The sequence below is a fragment of the Pseudonaja textilis genome, chromosome 1 (assembly GCF_049901715.1).
Source record: "Pseudonaja textilis isolate UNSWEBS1 chromosome 1, rPseTex1.2, whole genome shotgun sequence".
NCBI lineage: Eukaryota > Metazoa > Chordata > Lepidosauria > Squamata > Elapidae > Pseudonaja > Pseudonaja textilis.
This window is the reverse complement of record NC_141990.1, coordinates 93,633,086-93,659,872: the sequence shown is the minus strand read 5'-3', so window position 1 is coordinate 93,659,872 and position 26,787 is coordinate 93,633,086. Positions and strand designations below refer to the sequence as shown.

Genomic DNA, 26,787 nt, shown 5'->3' with positions numbered 1-26,787 from the left:
GTCTGTTTTTATTGGTCTTCAAGTTGCTGTGTTCTTGATTGGTTGGCAACATTGTTTTTTATGCATTGGGGTTTCTTAGTGCAGCTTGGTTTCTTGTGAATGGCCAATAATTATTTATTAGGAAGCTAGGTTTTATTTGGGTAGCTGGCTGGGGCATGTTTGGGCTGGAGGTATTAGGGGAGGGGTCTGTTTGTGTCCAGATGCTTGCCTGGATTGTGGTATAGAGATTTTTTTGTTTGTGAGTGCAGGCTTCCAGATGATTGATAGTCTGGTGGAGTCATCCCTTCTATTCATACTATTAGGTCTTTTATCAATTTCTATGGCTTCTCTGATGATTCTGTAGCCGGGGATTTCTATAGTAGCTAGGGTTTTGGTGCCATTGAAGTCGATACTATGACCTGTGGCTTTCATATGTTGGACTAGTGAGGAAGTGTGTTCCAGCTTTTTTATTGCATTCTTGTGTTCTTCAAGGCGGGTACTTATCCTTCTGTTGGTTTGTCCTACGTATGCGGCAGGGCATGATGTGCAGGGTACTTGATATATGTCTTGGTTTTCTGGGTCAATTTTATCTTTGGGGTTTCTTAGGATGGCTGCTATTTTTTTGTCTGTTTTGAAGGCAGTCTTGATGTGATGCCTGCGTAGTATCTTGCCGATTTTGTCTGTTGTTCCTCTTATGTAGGGCAGGACATCTGTTCCATAGGTTTGTTCATCTTCTGGGTCTCTATTGTGTTTCAGTGTGTTTTTGTGGATCAGGTATCAATCAGTATTTTGGTCAGGGTGCATAGTTCAGTCTTTATGTGTGCCTTGTCTGCCAGGCATTTGGTTCTGGTAATTAGTGTTTTGAAAACACTAATTACCAGAACCAAATGCCTGGCAGACAAGGCACACATAAAGACTGAACTATGCACCCTGACCAAAATATTGATAGCGAACAGCTTCCACAAAAACAAAATCAAATACATACATACATACATACATACATACATACATTCATACATACACACACATATATACATACATATGCACGCGTGCACACACACACACACACACACACACACTGTATATGAATGATCCTGGAGAAAAATGAAGCAGCATTAAAGAATATCATAGAGGTGCTGTTTGTATTCCCTAATGTTTTGAAATGCAAACTATTTCCTGTTCCTAATAATGACCATGACAGTTCTTCTATTTAAAAGAAAAATATCTTTCAATCAAGCCTTAAAATAGAAAGACTTCTAGTATCTTCCCTCTTTTGGAATTTCTAATTGGTATAGGCAATATATGGTTTCCAAAAAACATAAAAGGATCTTCAAACGTTTTGAATTATAATCTGCTTCAGTTTTGAGCTCTTATGAACATTATTACTATAATGTACACATTTTTAATTAGAAATTACAGGCTTTTGAAAGTATTGCTGTATTATATTTAATATAGGGTTTTTGAGAAAGAATATAATTCTTTTCAATTCTTTTTGAAATAAAATATAGGATGTAAATGGGAACTAAAATTCTCTCAGTAACTCTGTTTTGCTACTACAGTTTTACACTTTTTTGTCACAACTAAAAAATCTTACACGACAATTCTTGTTTAAAAAGGATTAGAGTTGCGTTTCTCTTCAGTAACATGGGTAAATGATCTGACACTCTATCAAGAAATGGAACCCCGTGGTAAAACAACATAATGGTTAGTATTTGCAGATGGTACTAATCGAAGATCTCAGCAGTGGTCCAAATTATATGCTACTTCAAACTATCAAATGTCCTTGTCAGGAGCAGTGTTACATGGAGAGCGGTTTTTCCTCAGGCTCTAGAGGGTGTGGTTTCATGTGTTGCCAACATCCTGCGGATGAGGTTTTGCTTATTTGCGTGGCCTAGTTTCTCACATGCTGCGGACCAGTGGTGGTCCACAAATCGGGGGCTAAGGACCCCTGCTGTACTTTAACCCAAGTAGTAGATAAGCAACCTATACATGCATATCCATATATAATATGCATACACAAAAATTTCCATTTTCACTCAAGAACCTTGCCACTACAGACCCCTCACTGTCACAGCTAACTATCAAGTGATACATTTTGGCTAGAAATTAGAAACTGTATTACCATGAGCCTCAAATATGCACTGTTTTATTATTATGTCTAAACAATAATTAATACTATGCCATAGGAAAAAAAATCTGCTATGGCGAAATCATTTAAAAAGAAGCTAATTCTGAGATGTTAAGCCATTTATTTGTGAGTTTCATTAGAAGTTCACGAGGACTGGCACATAACCAATTTTTAAATTACTTTAAAAGGGAAAAAAAGGCCCTATTACATCCCAAGCTCCCCAAGCCCATAACATGGACTGTTGTTTAGACAAAACCATCAAAAGCCTCTTTGAGTTGTTGGACTTAGTTATGCAGTTTTCCCAAACTACTGCCAATGTATATGTTGACAAGACCACAGGTAGCATATTAGCATTCAGATTTTCTTTCAGTTGGACTGAAATGTTATTGTTGATGCCAGCAGCTCTGACACCAACTGATTAATACAAAATGTAAGGTGGGACAATTGAACGTTCTTAGATTTGAAAGCATCCAATGTCCATTTAGAATTGCTGTTGCTCAAATATTCCTCTCTCACACAAAATTAAAATGTAAGACTTATGAATAGGACTGCTGAAGCTAATTCCTTGGCAGCATGTTTGTCCTGTAGTTCTATCATTTTTTGTATATTTTAGAGCAAGGCTGAAAATAATGCTAACATTTTAATTCTGACATTCTTCCTCTAACAGTGCATGACTTTATTCTACAAAAAGAAGAAAAAGGAACTATGCTGGCTATTTAGTAAACTTTAGTGCTCTGAGAGTGACATTTCATATTAATTTTTGCTTTTAAAAAAAGGTGTAGCAAGATAAATCAAATCAACAACCTAACTTAAACTTACCTTTTCCATTCTCATCTTCATCTTCAAATATGAGGTCAGACAGTAAAGAAAGAAAGCCATAAATGGAATTGGTGCTCTCTTCCACAGCACCATGCATGATTCTAAATGGATCTGTGGTGAGTTTGTTTATGGACTGTCCTAAATACAAAATAGAAAGAATTAATTAACTGATTTATAACCCCTTTAAAAGAATACCTCTTCGAAACATATTTAATTATACATGCATTAACAGAAGCTAGAACTTATTTGCTCAGAATTGGAAAAGCGATATGATACCAATAGAGGGAAAAGTAATTGAGAAAACATTTGAATGTGCAGAGATGAATAGGTAAACATTGGTAATCAAAGAAAAAGAAGAAATGGAATATTACATGGTATGGGATTTATTTTATCAATGGTTGGAAAATAAAACAAATTAAAATGGATTAGATGAATATATAGAGAAACAAGTTAAGATTATTAAATAATAATAGATATATCAAATAATAGCTATAAGAAAATGTGATTATTGCTATATTAGTAAGAAAAGTATTAATTATAATTGTAAGCACAAGATATGTGTACCCAGTCAACACACAGTTTGAAACGAAAGATGGAATTATTGTAAATAAAAAATAAAAAAGAACTTTTTTTAAAAAAAGAATACCTCTTCTGAGGAGTTAGCTTTGATATAAGTTATAATGAGACTACAGCATTAGAGTAGCCCTGCTGGATCTTTTGGTTCACCATTCACCCGTTTAAAGAGTTATTTTTTCAACTCTTCACAGTCGCTTTTGTGTTTTACCTTCATTCAAGAGCCTGTTGATTCTCTCAAACAGCTCTAGAAAGTTGGTGGGTGAAGCAGGATTTATACTGACTTTCTTTCAGCAAGATGTACCCTTCCATACACTTAATTATTTCTTGTATAATTACCGTTTCATTCAGAAAAAGCATTAAATTGAAAAGACTAAAATTTCCTGAATCTCTCTTGGTTTCATAGCGAATTGTCTATTTCAAATATTTATTTTATTTATTTATTTTGATTTGTTAATTGCTTACAAGATAATAGGTATAAGTATAAACATGAGTAAGAATACAGGAAATAGGTACAAATAAATGGGACAATAGGACAGGGACGGTAGGCATGATGGTGCACTTATGCACGCCCCTTACAGACCTCTTAGGAATGGGGTGAGGTCAATGTATTTCACTCAATCTCATATAATAATTGAGAAAATAATAAAATGTTAAAGATGAGTACACAACCTAAATCAGAGAGTTTAAGGGTCTGATGGATAAGTAGATGAGGGGAAAACCACGTATTCTTTCAAATACATTGAAAGAAGTCCACAACATTTCCCACAGTGCATATTTAATGATTATTATTTACAGTATTCTTTTTCTAACAGTTTGGGCTTCTAATTATGATACATATAAATAACAACTTTTTTATTTCCTGAAGGAAGCCTTTCTATTTTTAAAGCTTCCTGGACACTACAACTAATCTATGTTGGTTAGCTTCCTGGATTTTGCCGATCCTTTCATAATGTGATACAGGTAGTTCTCGACTTAAATAGTTCATTTAGTGATCATTCAAAGTTACAATGACACTGAAAAAAGTGAGTTATGATCATTTTTCACATGACCGTTGCAGCATTCCCATAGTTGTGTGATGAAAATTCAGACACTTAGCAACTGACTCATATTTATGATGATTGTAGTATCCTTTGGTCATGTGATCACCTTCTTACAAGCAAAGTCAATAGGGAAGCTAGATTCACTTAACAACCATATTACTAAATTAACAACTGCAGTGATTTACTTAACAACTGTGTATATAAAAACAAAGTTCCATGGTTTTCCCCTCATCTACTTCTTCATCAGTCCCTTAAACTCTCTGATTTAGGTTGTGTACTCATCTTTAATTTTTTATTATTTTCTCAATATTATATGTGATTGAGTCTGAAATTTTCTAGCTTTTTTACAACATAAATTTGAAGAACGTTTATACATACTAGACAGTTTTGTCTGGTGACATGTACCAACAATACATTGCCTTATATTATTTTTCTGAAATATCTCACCCTTCCAAACTTGATGCTGCTTAGCCCCTGTTAACTTTCCCCCAGGGGATTACTTCAAAGCTGCTTTGGCAGCATGTTGAGGTTAAGTGTCAGTAGTTTGATTCCACTTCAGTTAAAGGAGACTCCATCTCTCCAATTTTGTTTGTCCAGAAATATTCCCCAAGGCCTGTCAAATGTGAAACTTTCCACTGGGTACTATATTTCATCAACACATTGATAGCCTTGAGCTCTGCCTATCTACTTGTTCCTATGAGTAGAGCAGGTAGCATTCTAAGAATGTAATGAACTTTCTAATTTCTAGCCTTCGATTTGTTATCCAGCAGCCTGAATTTGATTTTTCAGGACAGGCTAGCTGCATTTTCCAATGTCACTAGTGTCAAAGGAGACTGGGATCATTGCCTTATTCCTCGCATTGTTTGTCTATTTATTTAAACAATGTGTAAAAACTCCCAACTTTGCACTAGGCAGGCAAGTCACTGTGTGATTATAAGTACTGATGGAGCTGAGTAGCAGTAAAGAGATAAAATGTTCACTGGGACATGTCAATACAAACTCTGCCTCTTATGCATTTTGTGCAACATGATGATGCAAATATTAAAGTATACAGCTTGCATCACAACATCCTAATACATACATTGCCTTTTTGTCATTGCTGTGGTTGGAAATGGACACCTATACATGTGCAAAACTTCACAAACCCCTCTCTGCCTCTAATGTTCAAGTCACCCAAATTAAAATAAGAATAGTTATTCTAATCTTGATAGTTATTGTCAGGTTAGCATTTCTGCCAGCACAGAAAAATAATAAATGTTTAGCAAGCTAATTCTCCTGTTATTCATAGGTTCATTTGGGGGAAAGGAGCTATTTCCTATCATTACTATTACAAGTAATAAAGTAAATTCTCACATCAAGATAAACTGCACCTTCCAAAGATCTCCCAGAAAGCATGGTTATTACTGAAAATTGTAGAAATTAAATATAATCAACAGAGCATCAAGGGGAAGATTGTGCTAAGCCAGGGGTATCAAACTCAAGGCCCACAGGCTGTATCTGGCCTGCGATGTGGTCGGATCTGGCCTGTGGGGAGTCCTGGACTACCCAATGTGAAGAGGAAAGATCAGCTTGGTCTATCGAGTGCAAAAAGGAAAGATAGGGCCAGCATGGCGTTGGCCCGGTCTACCCAATGAGAAGAGAAAACATGCCAACAGTTTGGGGAGTAGTGTCAAGCTGGCTACACCCACCCAGTTGGCCACATCCACCATCACCCCGAGGTCAACCACAGCCTTGATGAAGCCCTCAATGAAATAAAGTTTGACACCCCTGTGCTAATCTGTACAGTGGTCTGTTTGGTTTGGTATAGTATAATATATGAATCAGGCTATGATGGCTTGTTAGCAAATGATAACTGAACATAATGCCTGAACACAACTCAGAAAAGGTGACAATAAGCAGGGATAACTCCAAAAATGATCGAGTAGAAAATTGATCTAAAAGATATTTTAGCCTTAAGGAAGATATTAAAACTGAGAATATGAACACTTAGGACAGATCTGCATTCTCTGTTTGTCCCACCAAGAATATAGGCCACCCACTGTTTCCTGAATAACAGCAACAGATGATGTCATCTTCCATCCATGCCTAGTATATTCCATGCTTATTTTTTCCAGCTGTTCTTCATGTATTTCTTTTTTACTTGATCCATCTTAAGCCCTTCAGGACAGTGGTCTGCAATGCTTTGTTCTCATTTAGTGACAACTTCAATTCCAAATAGCCACAGCATCCATCCCTCCAACAGCTGGTCACTGACCTATGGAATTTTTTGTATCCTGTTTTCCAGGCTGCTGTATTTCAGACTGATCAACAACTGCCATTTTTTAATTATGATTTTAGAATTTATTCAACTCCCTGATTCTGAGAAGCAAAAAAATATATATTTTTAAAATATATTTTTAATTATCACTTGCTTCAGTAAAGATCATTTTGCTACTCCTTCCTGATCTTGGAAATAAGATTAGGGACAGAAATATGGGTCAACAAAAATCTATATGGGATACAACCTGAAACAGAGAGCCAGTTTGGTTAGTGTTTAAAGCATCAGGCTAAAAACTGGGAGATCATGAGTGCTAGTACCACCTTGGGCACAAGCCAGCTGGGTGACCTTGGGCCAGTTGCTTTTTCTCAGTTTTTGGAAGAAGGCAATGGCAAACCACTTCTGTAACAAAATCTTGCCAAGAAAACTGCAGAGACCTGTCTAGGCAGGTTCCAAGAATCAGACGTGATTGAATGGTAGGAAAAAATTCCTTGAATCCTTGCTTAGTGATTCTATCATACAGCAACCATTTACAGTTATAGTGGTAATGAAAAAAATTTTTTGCAATCAATCCTCAGTTATAATGTTTGGAGATTTCTAAAGCAAAGATAGCTGAAGTAAGCACAGACACAGTTACAGTTTGAGCGACCACTTTGCTTAAGGACTAAGTTGTCAGTTCCAATTGTGATTGCTTAAATGAGGGCTACCTTGTAGAATCACAAACTTGCTCCAGGTGGGTATTTATCATAAAATTTCAGGCAAGTATTTACATTGTTAGTCATTCCTGCTTTGCAATCTCTAAACTCGTTTATAAGGTAGCCTTGTAATAAAGCCTTTTGCCTTTATTTATTTATAGCAATACCACTTTTATACCTCTCTATGGTGCTTTTAAAGCATTCTCTGAGTGATTTACAATGTCAGCATATTGCTCCCAACAATCTGGGTCCTCATTTTACTGACCTCAGAGGAATGAAAAGCTATCTCAACCTTGAGCCTGTCAAGATCAAACTCCAGACCATGGACAGAGATAGCCTGCAATGTTGCATTCTAATCACTGTATCACCAGATCTCCTGTATTTATTTATTTATCTATTATCTCTCTTATGTTTATCTATTTATTTATACAAGTTCTATTTTTGCCTTAATGAAATATCAGGTTGTCTGTGGTGCAATTCAAGAGGCTACTGTTTCTACTTGGTGTAAGAACTAATTACCGAAGGAACCCAAAGATCCATACTACAATGCATTGGAGTTGTCAGAGGCACAAGTGTAGCATTTTTCTGCAACTCTTTAAAGCAGCCTTATATTTACCTGATACTGGTCATAATCCTAGTAAAATATATTTGCACTTTGAAACCATATTAAGCAGTTGGCAACACCACTGCTTAGTAGTGGTCCTTATCCAGGAAAGCACCTTTGCCTATTCCAAAATGGTTCTGTATCTAATTCTACTTTTAATTTTAAAGAATTCATTTAAAACAAAAACCCTTACTCATAGATAATGAGAACAAACTGTGAGCTTCTATCTAATGTTATACATTTTAAACGTCAAGCAATGACTTTATGGCGACCAATGGGGCTTACTCAATCAATCTGATGATTTTAAGGATGGATTGAATAAACTGTTAGATTGTATGATGATTTGTTAGAAGACGAAACACAGTACTTTTATTGCACTCTATATTTTATTGTTACTTATAAGAGCAGAGGGAACAATCTGTGTTATTTCATAATTATCAGAAGCTCTCTCCTTTTTTAAATATACCCCTGAGTGCTCTTTCATAATTTCTCAATCTTTCTTCTAAAAGACAAAAGCCCCTCATAGACTCATTTTGTTGGAGGAATCAAAGTAGCAGGCCACACTTGAATTATAGATATAACTCTGAGAAGTTCCCCAACCCTTTTAGACAATGTTTGAAAAAGACAAGTAATATGCCTTTAGTCACAATCTCCAGCCACATGTATGTAAGTCAAATGGGGGATGTATGCACTTCTTTAAAAGCAGGGGGAGGTTACTTGAAGCTCTGCAGCTTCTTTTGAATCTCTGCCTAATATAATGCAACTCTTAGTCTAATTAACCCATGTAAGTGAAAAAAAATTAGATCTCTGGAAAGACTGAGCTTCTTCTAACCAAGCAGAAAATACAGAGAAAAAGGAGGAGGAATAAGAAAATAGCACTTCAAAGAAAAAAGGAAGGGTCAGCAAGAATGAAAATAAGAGTGTCAGAAGAGTATATGTGATGTAACTATATAACAACAGCAATGTGCAATGAAGTCACTCTCCTCCTTACCATTCCTTATTTCTTTCATTTATATAACTGCCCATATCACATAGCAGCTATGGGCAGCTTACAGCAGCAAAAACAATACAAAACATACTGTAAAATGCAGCTACACACCAAACAATCAAGAGACTAAACCAATCTAAACATTGTAGCATGTACCAGATTGTCACTAAAATGATTATTCCCATGCCTGGAATGAGATCAGTCTTAAGGGCCTTTAGAAGGATCAGTAAAGTTGGGACCAATTGAAGCTCAGGGAGAAATAGTCTTCCATTGGCCAGAGACATCAACCAATGAAGCTTATTTAGCTAATGTGCAACATGCGCACACTGACGCACATGCATGGGTTGCTGCATTTTGCACCAGCAGCTGCGTCCAGATGCTAAATTTGATTTAATAAAAGTGTTTCCTATCTTCAACATCTGAAAAAAATTTTTTTAAGGGAATTCACATATATACAGTAACATTGCCATTATTAGCAGTTATTTTATTGTGTTAAATATATTGCCACTTTAACATATAATTGAAAAAATACTAAACAAATCTTTGTGCAGTCTATTGAAACCATTAAAATATGATTTGTAATTATTTATCAAGCACAGAAATGAACCAGAAACCAAAGTTTAATTCTCAATGGTCTCATTAAGATTGGAAAACTAAAAGAAATTTGCCTAGACAAATCTGTGCATCACTTAATGTAAAACAATGATAATTAGGTTTCAGCTGAATTTGCAGATTTCAGAATTGTTGGGAGATTTGCACATTCAGAAAAAAATTCTCCTCTATCACACAATGAAATAGCACCTAGATTTTTTAGTATAATAAGTTCTGAAATTGAAAGCAATCTTGGAAGGGCTGGGCAAATTCCAAGGTCTCATCATGCCAGCAACCAATTTATCAATGAATATACTAGATTTTATCCATGGCAAAATTGTCAGTAGAAGACAGAAATACAAAGAAACTAAGGACAACCTTATGCTATATCAGGCACAGATTGAGATGAAATTTAGATAACATGACAGGGAAAAAGAAGGACGTTCATGTAATGTTTTGGCACAAGAGGAAAAGCCCATGGTTTGGATCTAAGATGTGACTAGATAATAGCTTATTTCCACAGAACCAGCAATGGGCAATGCAATAACGATATTATAGCATTGCCCATTGCTGGTTCTGTAGAAATCATCATCCACATTAAAAGATTATAGCCTACTACATCCCAGAATCCTTCCAAAAGCTCATGTCAAACTGTAATTTTTAATTTCACAGGAGAGAAAATTGTCATATACAAGAAAAAAAAATCACATTAGTTGAATTAAATGTAAAGTATATATTTATACTGAATTTAAACAAATGGAATTTTCTTCCTTGTTCCTCAAAGTTCTTTGGCCTTAGTTGAAGTGTTTTAGTATTATTATTACTTTTTGCTTTAAAAAGCTTGATTTATATTGTAGTTCAAGTCAAGCAAATGAAAACATTCTAGAGAAGAACTTTTCCAAGTATCTAAAAACTAAATGAAAATGCTGAACAAGTTTTAAGATCTTTCAGTTCTTCACAAAAAGAATAATAGATATGTGTGCTTCAGTTCAACCCCTGCGTTGCTTTGTGTTTCTGAGTAGATCTGAAAGGAGGATAGAATTTTACTCAGCTAAAGATTTTAAACAAAATCTTGAACAATCTAGGGGGTACAATAACATACAAATTTGATAAATAATTAAATGAAAAGAAATAAGGTGTTACAGATTAACTAGACTTCCCAGATATTGTAAAACTTGAAATCATGTTAACGTCTTATGTTTGATTCATAACTCTGTTAATTTGTGGAGAACAATAATTTCGTGAATTTCCAGATGACAATTTTCACCAGATTCTGCTGCATGCATGAATACCTTTAATTTTACAGCATACATGAATATTACCTGCCAAGGTTCTGTAATCCACTAAGTCAAACATGACAATAGCCACTGCTGACCAGGTAACAATAAGAGCAACTACAAGGAGCCATGCTGCAGGTGAACTGAAGGTTGTTGCAAAATCTTCTGATACTGATCTCTTGGACATTTTCATATGCGGCACAGGAACTGTTCCATTCTTGTTGTCTATGACAGTTGTTGTGGACACAGGTCCTAACAACAAGTAAAAGACATTAAATCAGTGCACAGTAACTTGACACGGCATTTTCACCGTTATACTGCATTTCCACCAAGACAAAAAGAGGAAAAAGAGAAAGCGAATACAGGAAGCAAAGTATTCAATGCAGCAGAGTTTGACGTGGTAGGGAAGTAGCCAAAAGGAAGAGAATTCCTAAGGCAGTTGGCAACTAACCATCATTCTTAGGAGAAGCATAGAGAAAAGGAGAAGAGAATATGAAAAGAAGTAAAGAAAAAACAGAATTGAAAAAAAGTCAAAGACAACATTTACAGGGCCAAGAGAAACAGCAAGCTTTTGAAAGTCACACAGCAGTGCCTGTAGAATAGGCCCCAATTTCTCTCTTTCATTATAAGTGTACTCTACAGTAAAATGAACCCTTAAATGTTTTAACTTCTCGCTGTTCTTTATATTCATATTTTAATAAAGGCAAATGTATAACAGTTTTTATTCAAATTTACATTTGAAATTGTTTTTTTTTTATTTATAGTTAACATTTAGCTCCATTGTAAGAGGTTTTAAAAATAAAGAATCCAAGAGTTTCCTTTAAGGAATAATACCGTACACTTAATAAATGCTTTATAGCTGTTGTTACTATTTCTCAGTACTACAAACCATAATTTCCATCTTGCTATGGTTTGGGAATATAAATGTGATTGCAATATGCCTTCAATTGAACCTTGGCTTTCATTACTCTTGTTAATTGTAAAAGTTGCTTTCTGTTTAACTCTACTTTAGTTAGCCAGGATTTAAATGGCCAGCTGGATGTCCACATAAATAAGCATACTTTCAAGCAAATACATCTTCCAGAAATGATAAGTAGTTTAAGTTTAAGGTAAAAATTAATTTGTTATTGATATTTGTCTCTTACTTAAATGAAAGTTATATCCTAAGTACAAGACTAGCTATGAGTTGCAGGCTTCTATTTTGACAGTTAAATGTATTACATTATGACACATTTTTTAAAAAAGTATGGAGAATATTTATAGTCAAAAGTCATCTCTGAGACAAGTTAGATTCTTGGTGATTCATAGGAATATGTTCCTATAAATAACAACAACATCCCAGTAAGTAATCTGTCATGCCCCTGTCAGAGTCTGAATCCAAGGAGAAAGACAAACAGCTGACAGGGAGGGAGGGAGAGGCTCCATTGGCTGTGCAGGAAACTGGAGAAGGGCAAAGTCAGGCTGGACAGAACAGGGAAGAGGTAGAACAAGGGAGAGGAAGACAAACACCCATGCCCTCTTCATCCTAGGGCATGCAGGGAAGAATGGAGAAGAGAGCAATGTGAGTTGCATGGCTTACAAGGGAGGAATGGGCCCTGATTCCCTTCACAAGGCATAAATGAGAGGCAGTTTGGGAGAGGCATTTGTCAGAAACAAACATTGAGTTTATCTCATGTTGGCTGCTGTTATGTAAGTTCCTGGAATCCTCCCAGCTAGTTTGATTTATTGCTGTGTTACTTCACTTCTGGAACTTCTTATCTTGCCCTGCCAGATTTATTACCTTATCTTGTGTTGCTGAATTCATAGTTTAAAGTTTTCTGTTTATAACATTTTGGACTGGAATATCTGTTGCAGGTTCCTGGGAGAGTTTTTCTCCAGACTGGAAGGTAACCAGGACTTTGGGGGCAAAATTGGAGCTAATAAAGAGACTCCTCCTTATTATTCTGGCTGTGTTGCCTTTGTGCCATGCCCAGGCCATCACACAACCTCAGGATGGCACTTAAACAACAGAGATGATTCAATCATTCAGACAATCAGTTTTGGATATGACTTTATATAGCTGAAGGCAATGATTCCAAAATTGGCAAACTGGCATTGTTCTCATTTTGAGTAGCTTGCCTCAATGACCTAAACTTTATTGGACAACATATATAAAGTAAACTTGCCATATGAGAACAGGAATAAACTCTACTTGATGTCTCACATGTAATTTTATTAAAAGTTTCTATACAAATTATTTGTTCCCAACATAAATTTGTACCTTATTCCTAATGTTTATTTTTATCTCAGATAAGATATCAACGATTAAACAAGTCTACTAAATCATAATAGAAATAATTTGATTTTCTGTATAGTGTAGCTTTAGTTTGTCATTTCAGTGTAAATCATATCATTTAGCAATGTGGAAAAATTAGATTATAATTTATGCATAAAAAACTAACTGTACGTTATTTTAAGTTTACACAATGACATATAATCAGAAGTGGTGAACAATATCTAAGGAAAGAAAAGTGTACTTCTGCCACGATTCCCAAATGAGCACAATAACTTCCCCTATCAATATGACAATCAATGCTTGTTTAAGTTATTTTGCTGCAGATTTTAGCCACAGAATGAGATATTTGCAGATTTAAATGTGGTGACTGAAATTTCAGAACAGTTCCACCAATTGTCAGAATTAGAGCTGTTCAGATGTGTCTTTACAATCATTCATGACGGTAACACAACCTCCCAGCTTTGCTAGAGAAAATTCTAAATGCTTTTCAAAGTCGACAGACATAATTCTAATTGGCTTCCTTGTCAGCAGGACTATTTTACCATTTTGCATTGTACACAATTTCATTTCTTCTTTGTCTGTTTTTCATTTGCATTCTTTTCAAACATTCTTCTGCTGATCAAGTGATTTGATTGGAACTTAGGATTTCTACCTTGAAATGTCATGTAAGCTGAACAAAATTGGCATAGTTTTTGCCAACTACATGAAATGGGTGTTATTGATGAATGATGCATTCAGCTTAGTGTATTCATATAGATAGATGCAATCTGTAGGCTTTTAAAAACATTTTTACATGTTAAAAGGCATCACTTTTTCCATTTTCCAAAGCATAATTTTGGTTCCGTCAAATTTCTTCAGGGGACAAAGTGTTCCAAGGAACTGTTACAAAGCTCTACTATAAAATACCAAATTTCAAATCAGTAGCATTATGTCTTCCATCAAAAGTGGAACAGTTGTGTGATTGCAACAGGTGATGCTGCTTAAACACATTCTATTTCAGCTGCTTCTATCATGATGACTATTATTATATAACAGTTAACAGAGTTAACAGCTAACTGTAAAGGCATTATATTACAAAAGAAGATCCTGCCCACAGATTTCAAAATTGTTCTGAGTATCACCTGATTTACATATCAGAAAATCAAAGGGAAAACAGATATGTCTGAAGTTGTCCTGATTCAGATTCCTCTGCCCCATTTTGGACGGTTTGACAAATCTTTGCATAAGGATGAACTAATTAAAGAATTCTTTTACAAATTCTAATTCAAGCTCACCTGCCCTGCAACACCTGGACTAATATGTAGATTGAGGTATATCTATTTATCTGACTTTGCAGTTCTCTGACATGATTTTAGTTCAAAAACCTGATGACTCGCATTAGAAATATTTTGAAGAAAAATAGCGCAGGTAAAATGATGTATTTCTCCAAAAAATTCTGCTGCTAAATATTGAAAGTGGAATATTACTCAATGCTCAAAAATACAGCTTGTCCTTGACTTACAACAGTTTATTTAGTGACCATTCAAAGTTACAATGCCACTGAAAAAGTGACTTATTACCATTTTCCACACTTAAGGACTGTTGTAGCATGTCCTAGATTCTGAGGTCATTAGTCTTCAGAAGAAAAGAAATAGAGACATTTGTTTGTTTTTTTGTGCCTTTAGTTCAGTGCTGACTTCCGGCAATTGCCTGGATAAGAACACATTATTTTTTCAAAAGTGGTATGCATTGCCTCCTTTCTAGGGCTGAGGGAGAGTAAATGGCCCCAAATCATCAGCTGGCTTCATGCCTACAGAAAGATTGGAATTTAGTCTCTCACTTTCTAGTCTGATGGTTTAAACCACTTCACCAATCTAGCTCTCTGGGGATATTATAACGGTCTTCAAATACCTGAAGCAATACAACTCAAAATCTATTTTTGTTGTCTCAATCTGAGAGACCCAGAATACTTATTTTAAGATACAGAAAAAAATATCCTAACCAAGAAAAAACATCCTAGTTTGACACTGGAATAGTAGTCTCAGAATATAGTTAATTATCTCTTTGCCAAGTGTATTCTAGCAGAGACTGTATAGTATTCTTTGGCCTTCTGCATTGGGCAAGATTTACACTTAAAAACCCAAATATCTTTTTCTAGATTAGTGATTTAATTTTTCTAGATGGCTCCATATTCAAGTACTGTACTATACATATTTCATCTCTTCTAGAAGACATTATTATCAGATAAAAATTGGATTAAATATATACATGCCAAGCAAAATTATGTACAAACCCATTTTCTATACGAAAATGTGTAGCAGGGTTTTGAATGAGACAAATCTACAATGAAATCAATTTCAAGACTGCTTTTAAGGGACAAATACAGAAAATACTCCTTAAAACAATATGTGACCTGTTATTGCTTCTGTCTTTTATAATTTAAAAATGAATTAATATGGAAATAAAGTGTCTCTTTCTACAGAGTTCTTCCCCTCCTTCTGCTTATATCTACCTGAGATTGGAATCTGCCTTTATGATATAATAATTTCCACATCAATCTATCGTGAAGGTTATTATTGCTTTTAACTAAGAACAAAGCACCTGGAAAATTTGGTTTTTAAAAAGAAAAAAGAACTGAATCCAAATATACTTCATAAGAAGATCGTGTTAAGTAAGATATGGTTGTTTTCTCCGTACATAGATTTTTCACATTGATAATTGAAATTAATCATAAAGCTAGTATTATTTTTTCTAGCATTCCTCATTCATTATTGTAGTAGAGGCAGCCAGAAAGTGAGACTAGATTGGCCAGGAGATATCTGAATGAGGCACGTCTATATTTTTAAAGGTTTCTGATTCTCAATCATTGTCAGTAACAACAATAAAAAGTGCATTTGCTTCTTTCTATCGAACTAAATACTTCAAGTCTGACAATGATGAAGACAAGAAATGATGAAAAGATTAGAAGCTGGAAAGAAATGCCTGGTCTGACCAGTGCCTCGGGGTCATCTTGAGTGTTTCCAAACAAGTAAAAGATCTTGGCCAAATCAAATTGATACAGTTCAAACTGGAAAACTGATTTAATAATTTAATTCATAAAATATTTATCCATAAGCCATAATATGAAAGCTTCTGTTTTGTATTTTACAGAATGAGATTTTAAAAGTGAGGCTGGTGTTTTTTTTCAGACAAAACCAATCTTCACATGTTTCAGTTATTATATGATTTGATTTAATGCACTCAGATGGTGTCGCTTCTTCAATTCACAAATCTACTTCATTTGATCAAGTCTCTTTAGCAAAGTTTTATTATTCCTCTGCCCTAAGCTTGCTGTCTATAGAAAGAATTAAATAAAGAGAAGGCAGGAATAGTAAGCTGATGGAAAAGAATTGTTGGAGTTAGTTCAAAATATCTGGAAAATTATTGGTTACTTGCCTCATGTAAGAGATAATGGGAAAAAACAGATATTAAATACAAGTTGACATCCTCTAATCTAATTGACCTGCAGATAAATTTCAGTAAATAAAACATAGCAATTCTAAGATAGAACTCTGTATTTCCTTAATTCTAAGGCCTGTGTTTCCTTCTGATTTTCTGTGATGGATTCTAGCATTCTAGTAAGCAACACAAATGAAGGCAAGATAGCTTGCTGACCTTTGAGTTATTTATTTATAAAATTTATTGGCCGCCCATCTTACCACAAGGTAACTTGAGGTGGCTTACAGTCGTGTATGTGTGTGTGTGTGTGTGTGTGTGTGTGTGTGTATATAATATATATATATATATATATATATATATATATATATATATATATATATATATATATATATATATAGCTGATGGCAGATGAGATTCTGCTGAAACGTCACTACAACTTTAAAAGCACAACTACTATGACGTGGGAAAATACCCGAATAAAGCCGAATGCCATACATGTAAGTACCGTGAAAACTTAAGAATAAATATATATATATATAATATTATTAATATTATATATTAATAAGCTAAAACAAACCCAATGCTACAATCCAATTAAAGATGGGAAGGGGCAGGGGTAGGATCGGGAGGGAAATGGGATCTGTTATTAAACAACCACCTCCACTGTGATATCCCCCCATTAAAGCCCCAAGTTAGCTGGCAGAGCCAGGTCTTTAGGCTCTTTCAGAAGATCAGGAGAATTGGGGCTGACCTCACACCAGGGAGGGGAAATGTTCCAGAGGGCAGGTGCAACAGCAGAGAAGGCCCTGGTCTTGGACCTCATCCAATAATCAGGTTGACAGTGCTCACAGCATGCCTCCTTTGCCAGCACAGGTGGGATGGACCAATCCCATTGGGATGCAATGGTCTTTCCAGTATATAAAATATAATATATAATATATAAAAGACTCAAATAATATTTCCAGAAAGTGCTCACAAGAATACCTTGAGAGTACTATGAGAGAAAAAGGAAACCTCTTAAGTTCAAAGTAACATATCTATTCAGATCACACATATACCTACTTGTAAACTTTTTCAAGTAGAAAAATAAAGCGATAGTGAAGTTTTTTTAAAAATTTAGAAGTAATTTCATGGTACTTTTAGATTACAATTCTGAAAAGCATCCTGAGCTTACTGTGAATGTATATGACAAATAATACACTGTAGTTCCTATAAACCATATGCTTTTCCCCCCTTCTTTATTTCTATTATTGGTGTTTTTTTAAATTGCTTTTATGCATTTCAGCATTATTCAAATATGAAAAGGGTTAGATTTTTTAAAAAATAAGACAGCATTGTTGATCCTGTCAAAATTCTTTTGCATATTGTGAATGCATTATGTAGTCCCACACAAACATTTTTATTTTAAATTAATGCAAAAAGATAAAGGTGCAAAAGTTCAGATTGCAGATACTTGGGAGAACAAAGAACTGACTTGACTTTTTTTTCTCATTGGGTATACTGTGTCACCTGAAGTTTCACAAATACCTTTCTATAATCATTTCTGCAGAGATGGTAAAACCCAGAAGGATGAGCAATAACTGACCTATTCTTTTTGATATTGTTTCTGTAGGCTAACTATTGAATAGGTTTAATGGAGCAAAGAATGGGTCCCAACAGAACAAATTTTACATTTTCAATCTACAAGAATATTTTAGAAGGCACATTTTATTGTAATACTTGATAATAGGGGAACCTGCATCTGATTAGCTTGAGTGTAGTCTCCCAGTAAGCCAGAAGGTACTGTGGTTATTGTCCAGACAAATTTGCTTAGGATATTCACAAGATAGTAAGAATAGCTCTTCTCATGTCATGTTATATTTTAACAGTTTGTTTCTTATAGAAGCCAACCAGTTGCCTCTGAAGAAAAGTTAAAACTAACAAATCAGAATAAATTATACAGATTTACCTCAGAAACTATTAGTTAAAATTAAGTTTTTGACAGATAATTATATATAAAAAAACAGAATATTGTTCGTTCTTACCACACTTGGTTAACTTCAATCTGCATAACCAAAATGTATTCATTGAAACCATACATGTATTTTTTGGGGGAAAAACCCAGAAAAATATGAAGGAATCCATAATTACAATCAGGATTTCATAGGTTATTATTTAGGGTGGTTTTGGAATACAGGATAGTTTGATTCAATAATTTAATAAAGTAAAAAAAAAACAAATTATACATAGTAGATAAAAATAACAATGAATTGTTTATTGTTTATTCGGTTTTCTGATAACAAATTTCAAGGTGGTTAACAAGCTGACCTGGAAAAAGCTGGGGTTGAAGAAAATCATTACAAATTTAGCAATGGCACTTTAGACTTATATACCACTTCATAGTGCTTCTCTAGTGCTTCATAACCCCCTCTAAGCGGTTTACAGCATCAGCATAGTACTCCCAACAATCTTAGTCCTCATTTTACCAACCTCGAAAGGATGGAAGGCTGAGTCAACCTTGAGCCAGTCAGGATCAAACTCCTGGTATTCAGCAGAGTTAGACTGCAATAGTGCATTCTAATCACTATGACACCACAGCTCTTATTTCACTTTAAATGTAATGGTTCTTGTCTTATTAATCTACCATGGGAGATATCAAAAAAGGCCTTGATTGTTTTGAAACATATTTAAAAGCATGCCTTTACTTTTAATACCCTTTGTTTGAGTTCCTTAACTTTTCCATGCTTTACCATTATATTGTATTGTATTGGCTCTTAAAGCATCCCTGGAGGTTTGCCTCTCCTGAAAAATGATCCTGCAAATGCTAACACCATGGCCTCAATCTCTGACTTCCCGAGTTGAGCAGAAAAATGAGGCACAGAAGGTTACTTTTGACAGAATCTCCACAGAATCAAGGATATCAAGAAAACAAAATGTTAGGAATGTTCTGCTCATATTCAAACAAATGCTGGAAAAGCTCCCTTTAACTGAATAGTTAAGAACAGAAATGGAAATCTCTCTATCACTCCATTTGTTTATGATTTTATATATTGAAGACTTCATCACCTTTCACTATGAAAATATACTATGCACCCGCAAGCTGACAAATACAAATATGCCAAATATAATTTGAAGAGAAACATATTCTTAATAAGAGTTTATATAGAAAGCAACCTCAAAGAATCACTGCTATGAATAATTACGGAAGTTATCTTAAATAAATGTATGCTAATTAAATGTACTTTTTAAACCTTGGTAAAAAAATATTCATCTGTTTACTTGGTTATCTATATATATAAAAGTGAAATACCACTCATGCATCATCACAAAATCTCCAGAACTGTAAAGCCTACTGAAATTTGGCACATATGTTCCTCTTGGTTTCTAGGTACTCACGAAGAAAGGATTTTTCAAAATGACTATCAGAGCATTAGTATTTCGTATATTATTATTAACATGCTCTGATGCTAAGGCGTTCTATTCCCACTGTCCACCTGAAAAGAAATCTGTTCCAAATGCAAAACACAAGCAGAGGAGAGGAGTTTTAGTTTCAGTTTCACAGCAGCAACCGGCTTTAATACAGAACAGTTGAGCTTAGCCATGCCCAGGCTCCTTGCTGTCTCCTTCTTGCTCACATAGCAAATACCACTTCAGTTTCCAAGCAGCCCTCAACTCTCTCACACACTGACAGGACGCTAGCCAGATGAATACCGATGGTAGCTGGTAGGCAAAGGCAGAATTTTACCCCCTTATTTTCCTCCCCCAAAACTAAGCCCGATCACATAATTTTGTACTGGCAAAGCATGGGTATAGAGCTACTTTTCACATAAAGCTGTTTTCAGCATAAGAAAAAGTAGACTAAATAATTCCATTTATTGCTCAGTACAGTTATGTTTTTTTTTTTAAATCTACTGTTATTGCAGGATCCAATCTGGGTCAGTCACTGGTTTATTCTTCCAAGTTTTTGGACTCAAACTACAGCCCATCCTCAGGGAACTTTTCTCTCATCAGAATGTGGATGGGCTCCAACATGAGCCCAAAAGCTCAGAAGACTGAACCTCTGTTCCCGGTGATCAACTGAGATTGGATCCTGCAACAAGTATATTTGCCTTCATTCGTTTATTGTTATTTATAAGAAAAAGGAAACTGTTACCACATACTAGCATCAATTACTAATAAATTAATACTAGTATTTAAGAAAGATTGGTCTTGGTATAAAGCAAGTTAAATGGATTTACCTGTCGAAAGGGATGTGTGAAATAATAAGTGACACCACTATTATTAAGTTCCCTACATCTATTATTTTCTTTTACTGTTTTATTAGTTTACTTTTATAGTTTTTAATGTTTTTAAAATAATTGTCATGCAATGCTTTTAGGTAATGGTTTGATTGGATAATTATGCTTATAACTGTTGTAAAGAAGGTTTGAAATCTCTTTATATATTTTTTATTTTCTCTTTCTTGCATGTTTAGCTTTTACTTTGATTTCTTTTTCACTTTCAATCTTTATTTTTAAAATTTTAATAAAATTATATATTATCAAAATATATAACTATACAAATATTTTGTATATTATACAAAATTTTAAAAAAGAACCTGTACAATTGGTCCAACTATCTGTCAAAGATCTCTCTTTCCTTTGAAAATTATATAAGGTGGCAAAGGTTGACTCATCCTTCTATCCTTCCAAAGTGGGTAAATGAGGACCCAGATTGTTGGGGACAATATGCTTACTCTGTAAACTGCTTAGAGAAGGCTGCAAAGAACTGTGAAGCGGTATATAAGTCTAAGTGCTATTGCTATTGCTATAAGCTACCATGATCTTCTGGGATGCTAAAATCCAAATGAAACTTTTCTCTCTTTTTTAAATTTCCTATCTTTTATATTTTACCCCTCTACTAGAACATTCCAACTGAGCTTTACATTTAATAATTGCAAGACTCATCTGCACAATAATAATGCAGATGTTTACATCAGATAAATTATGTAGTAGAAAAGCTCACCAGAACTCTTCTCAGGAAAAAGAATTCTTAGTTACATCTACTATTCAGTTATTCTTAAATCTTAATAATTTTCTATATAAATTTTATTAAAACTCTACACATAAAATGGACATAAAACATATATACAAAAACAAAATTAACCATCTAACGTAAATAAAAAAATCCATAGTCTACATCAACCCTTCACTTTCCTCAGGCATCCATTAACCATTTCTTATATTGTTTTAATCACTATTTACATTTCCCATAATCTCCCCTTGTTTAATATATAAAATATCATCAAACTATTTTTCTCTACTTTTGTAATATAACCCCAGTTTTTAATAAAACCCTCTGTAGATTCTCTCTCATTAGACAAGTAAGTTTTGTCCATCTCTGACAAGTCTGTAACTTTAAATAGTCTTCACTATTTAAATACTGATAATCTTCATTGTTTGAAGCTTCTTTATTTTTCCATTTCTAGGGATATAATAATCTTGCTGCTGTAACAATGTACAACAATAACACACATGCTTTTTACTCAGATCTTCTTCCATTGACTCTAATAAGTAAAGGTTTGGTTTAATCTAAAAAGAAATTCCCATTATTTTCACCAATGTCCTGTGGATTGGTCACTTCACAATTCCATTACATATGATAATAGGTTCCATCCACTTTTCCATATTGCCAAACTTTACTTAAAACGTTTCTATACTTTTTTTTTGTTTCATATGTGTCAAATGGCATCAATATTTAATTTTATAAAGATAGCCTCTTAAATTGTTGAGTAAATTAAATTAAATATTTTAGTCCACATTTTTTCCCACTGCCAATATTGGCCCAAAATTTAGCATCCATTTAATATTACCCCTTAACCTGTTAAAGTTTTGTTTTGTGTTGGTCACTGGTTTCAACCTTTTGAGCCAGCAAGTAGATTGTTACCTTTTAAATAATTTTGGTCTTTTGTATGAACCTGGTCTTGTCCAGCTTCAACATGTTCTTCTTCAAATACTTCATTACATCTACCCAAACTCTGATCAAAAGTAAGACAGCTATATTGGCTTGGTGCCTGTTCTTCACAAACATACCACTCAACATGAATATTAAGCATTCCAGAAATAGAAAGCAACAGATTCAGTCTCCAATAATATCCAATGCAAATTCTATCATATTAAACTTATTTTGCTTTCATATTTCATTAACAACTGCAATGATTTGGGACACAGTGTTGGTCTGTTGAATGAGAGCTTTTGTTACAGAAAGGATGGTTATAAGCTTGGGAAAGAAGAATGCAAAGATTCATAATGGAAAAAATTGCTGTGAGATTCCATTGTAAAAATGAACAGCATATTTAAAAGCCTACATTTAAAAAACCCTTCATCATTGTACTGAATAAAATGTTTGTATACATTAATAGTCTGGAAATATTAAAATTATTCATGAACTATTGATATTTTCCAGATAACCATTTCTTTATTTATAGGTTCAAATTTTATTCTCTCTAGCCTTCATTCAGGCAATCCTCATATACAGCTTCCAAAACTATACAATTACTGAAGACTTTCAGGATTAGTAGCATCTAGTCTTACAAAGCACTGAATGTATTTCAAAGATTTAATTTGATAAGGCATATTGTGTAGCCTTTACATTTGCATCATGCCTTTAAGTGATTTGTTCCTCAAGGTTCAAATCCTGCATTTTACTTCCTCTGTAACAACCCATACTTCATTTCCTTAATTAAATACAGTGGGGGAGTTCAGAATCCTGACTTCTTCTTTTTGGGAAAAGAAATATTTGCACATTTACAAGGCATGATCTGAAAACAAATGCACTATAGAAATATTTGTTTAGTAAATAGCAGCTCACATTAAACCAAACACATTTAATACGTATAGTGTTTCTAAATATAGCTATACATCAACCTAAAATATAAAGTGACAACTTGGAAAACAGCATTTGAAATCAGATGATTTCTACCAGTATTCCTGTTGGGCATTCCTTTGGTAGAAAGCCAGTTTTGAGCTCATATAATTTGTGAAGTGGAATACTGCAAAAATCAGCAGAATGTAAAATGTATGAAACAGGCCATTAAAATTAGCCCTACATGGCATGGGGCCAGATTATCTGCAGAACCATCTTCACCCCATTACGTCAGCTTGTCCCATCCAGTCAGGCAGGGATGGTATGTTGCAGATCCTGTCAGTTAAAAAATTCCAACCGGTGGTGCCTAGGAAGGTAGCCTTCTCTGCCATTACCTCCACTTTTTGGAACATTAAACACCAGAAGTGAAACCCCCCCCCCTCCTTTCCTGGCCTTTTGGAAATATCTAAACACCTGGTTCTCCATCTTGCTTTGGGGTCACAGAGAAGCATACAACTGGGGATGAATAGTACCTAAAGGCCAATTTTTCCACCTTTTGATTCTGAATTTTACGTATCTTTGCTTTTTATCTATATTTTATATACAGTTTTTATGTTTTCATAGTTTACTTGTAAACAGCTCAGAGTCCCTCTGTGAGGGAGATTGGAGGTTTGTAAATTTGTCACACAGATAAAAAATAAATAAAATTAAGTATGAATTGTCCTGCCTTAGGCATGAAAGCTGGCAGGGTGACTAGTTACTCTCCCTTAGCCCAACTCATTGTTGTTGTGGAAACAAGAAGAGCAAGAAGTATTAAGTATGTTCACTGCCTTTAGTTACTTATAAAAATAATAAAATCAAGATAATATCTTTAAAAAGTGCCTGAAAGATTTGCCAGCAAATGTAAAATGGATTCAAAAAAGTGCATAAATGCCAAACAACAATATAGTGACCAGGATGAGCTTTAAAATTTACCATCCTATCTTTATTATTATTTCTTTGTCCTTTTTATTTCTGCAGCCTCTCTGTCTAAGCCTGCCTTCCCAAGCTTTATATGACCAAGGCTATTTTTAGAGGTGAATGATGATCAGGTTTTATTAACTAGTACAAATTCCAGCTGCTAAAGAGGAGCAGCTTCTTCCCTTCAAGCATGCCCTTCAGCAAAGCCATGATTTCCTAAAAAAAATATATAGATCATGCTGAGTGGCTGAGTCTATTAAAAATACTGAGTAAAAATCTTTTTTCAGACAATTAGAACATCAAGATTGTTACAGTACCTTCTGCTGCAATCTCAGTCATAATGCTGATGGTAAGAAATGCACTGTGAAAAAAGATCAAGTTGTATTAGCAGCTCAGAGGATCTGACAGGGCCAATGTTGACTCTTGCAGGAGTTGGTGTATTAAAAGGTGGGATGTCCTCTGCACTTTTAAATTTCTTTGGGTTCTTCTTTTGAGCAAGTTTCTCTACAGAGCCCTGCTTTGCCTTCCCCACCTTCGCTAGAAACTAACCCTCTTCCAAGGCAGTGTTCCCAGCTACACTAAAGTATCAGCTTCTAATAAAAATAGCCATGGCTCTCAGCAGATCTGTAGCTCAGCTTATTTGGCATCCTAGGCACCACTCAGGGACTTGATCTATTTTATTCAGTTTTAAGCACCCAGCTCCAAACTAGAAAGCCAAGCCGGTAAAAGCAAAGGCAGCACAAAGGAACTGGAAGGAGCTGTCAAAGCCCTAGCCGCTTCTTTTAATATGATTACAGTTCTTTGAGGTCTATGGCAGAAAACATGAAATACAGACTTGACGGTAATCTTATCCAACCAAACTGAAATGTATTCTTAGAATACTCTTAGCACATTCTTTCCGGGCCTTATTTGGGTTGGGAAGGACACCGTGAAGTCAGCCACAGTGACTGAAGAAGAAAATTAACTTAGGTAAAATTTCCCCTGTTGAATTCTCTGCTGACATTTAAAATCACTGAAATACCCCATCTCACCCTCTGATTCTTTTTTTAGTTCTTGCCCCTCAGTTTCTAAGAATTCTGCTGGTTCATACCAAGAATGAATCTCTTCCAGTGTATTTTCAAATCTCTGAGTGTACATATTAATAGTTATGGTTACTGGTCAATGCAGAGTCCTGATGTTCACTGGTATCAGTCTAACTCTTGATGGATAGATAATTAGTTTATATTTGTACCTGCCTTTTGTTTTTAATTTAATATAAAATGTTTGCAATGTCAAAGCTTTAAGGGAAGTTTGGGGATCTTCAACAAATTACATGATGCTTTGTAATGTCTAGATCAGACTCTGAATTCTCTAGTGTTCCCAATGAAACAGTGTTTTGAGCAAATGTGTTTGAAACAAATAGACTGAAAAATCCATACATTCTCAAACCCCTGTATTTCTATATGCCCACTGTGTTTTTATGGAGGACACATGTCATATTGCTATAAAGAATATTATAGAGGACAGAATGCAAGATGAGAATTTTTTAATGTGGCAGGACCCACTGTGATTTAGTTTTCCTTTATTAGGCAGGGAGATAATAGGCTGAAAGTGAGGTATTTGATATTTCTTCACTTGTTACAATCAAACCATGTCCTGCTGAGATTAGTTTTCCAGCAATTATTCTTCTCTGTAGGAATAATTAGGAAAAGAGATACACTAGGATGACCTGCTTCCAGAGGCTGAATGATTCCAATGGGTTCTAGAAAATTTAGCTGCATGTGGAATACAGAGTTGACCAAGACGGTTGATGCAATAATTTCTGAATTTCTTCTCCCATGACAGAGACTCTTGCCTGAAGACAATGAAGTAAGGTAGAGGATTATTAGAATGCAGGAGAATAAACTCACTCAAATCTAATCACTAGTAGAAACTCATTATCACTATTTTATGGTGATGAGGAGTTGAAAAAGCAAGCCTCTGAGTAGCTTTAGCTAAGCTTCTCCAAAAAGCTTGGTTCTTTTTTGGATTGGATCCAACTAGAGGTTATATAGAACCCCAAGTAGATTGTTGCATCACTTCATGTCTAGAAAATTGATCACACTTATCTATAATTTTATTCTATAGTTCCAGCAGTAGAAGTGTCCGTGATTGTTTAATCACTTCTCTAAATGATTTTCAATGTTAAGGCCTGATATAACATCACCACATGCTTGTTCACCCTTGGCACTCATGGGTTGTCTCATTTGGTGAGAAGATGAGGATGCATAATTAATAAATCAGTACCTGGTTAGGAAGTCTAGCAAACTAAAGCTCAGTGCAGAAAAGATAGACTTTAAAGGATTACGTCTGTAGCTTAGAGGTGCTTCTGGATCAATTT

General features: G+C 34.7%; 1 protein-coding gene across 28 annotated transcripts in view; it reads right to left on the bottom strand.

Annotated features, from left to right (window-relative positions):
• Positions 1-25,252, bottom strand: part of TRDN (triadin) — a 239,662-nt gene extending 214,410 nt beyond the window's left edge. For 25 of the 28 annotated variants that reach the window (XM_087941721.1, XM_087941728.1, XM_087941823.1 and 22 more), the window contains exons 1-3: positions 24,746-25,251; positions 11,000-11,206; positions 2,927-3,064 (exon numbers count right to left, since the gene is read on the bottom strand). In XM_087941721.1, coding sequence (XP_087797847.1) covers positions 2,927-3,064; positions 11,000-11,206; positions 24,746-24,767 — 367 coding nt within the window. In that variant the 5' untranslated portion in view covers positions 24,768-25,251. Of the gene's footprint in view, positions 1-2,926; positions 3,065-10,999; positions 11,207-24,745 lie in introns of all 28 variants that reach the window. The other 3 variants (XM_087941756.1, XM_087941764.1, XM_087941813.1) reach the window with 1 other exon arrangement.
• Between the last annotated feature and the right edge of the window lie 1,535 nt (positions 25,253-26,787).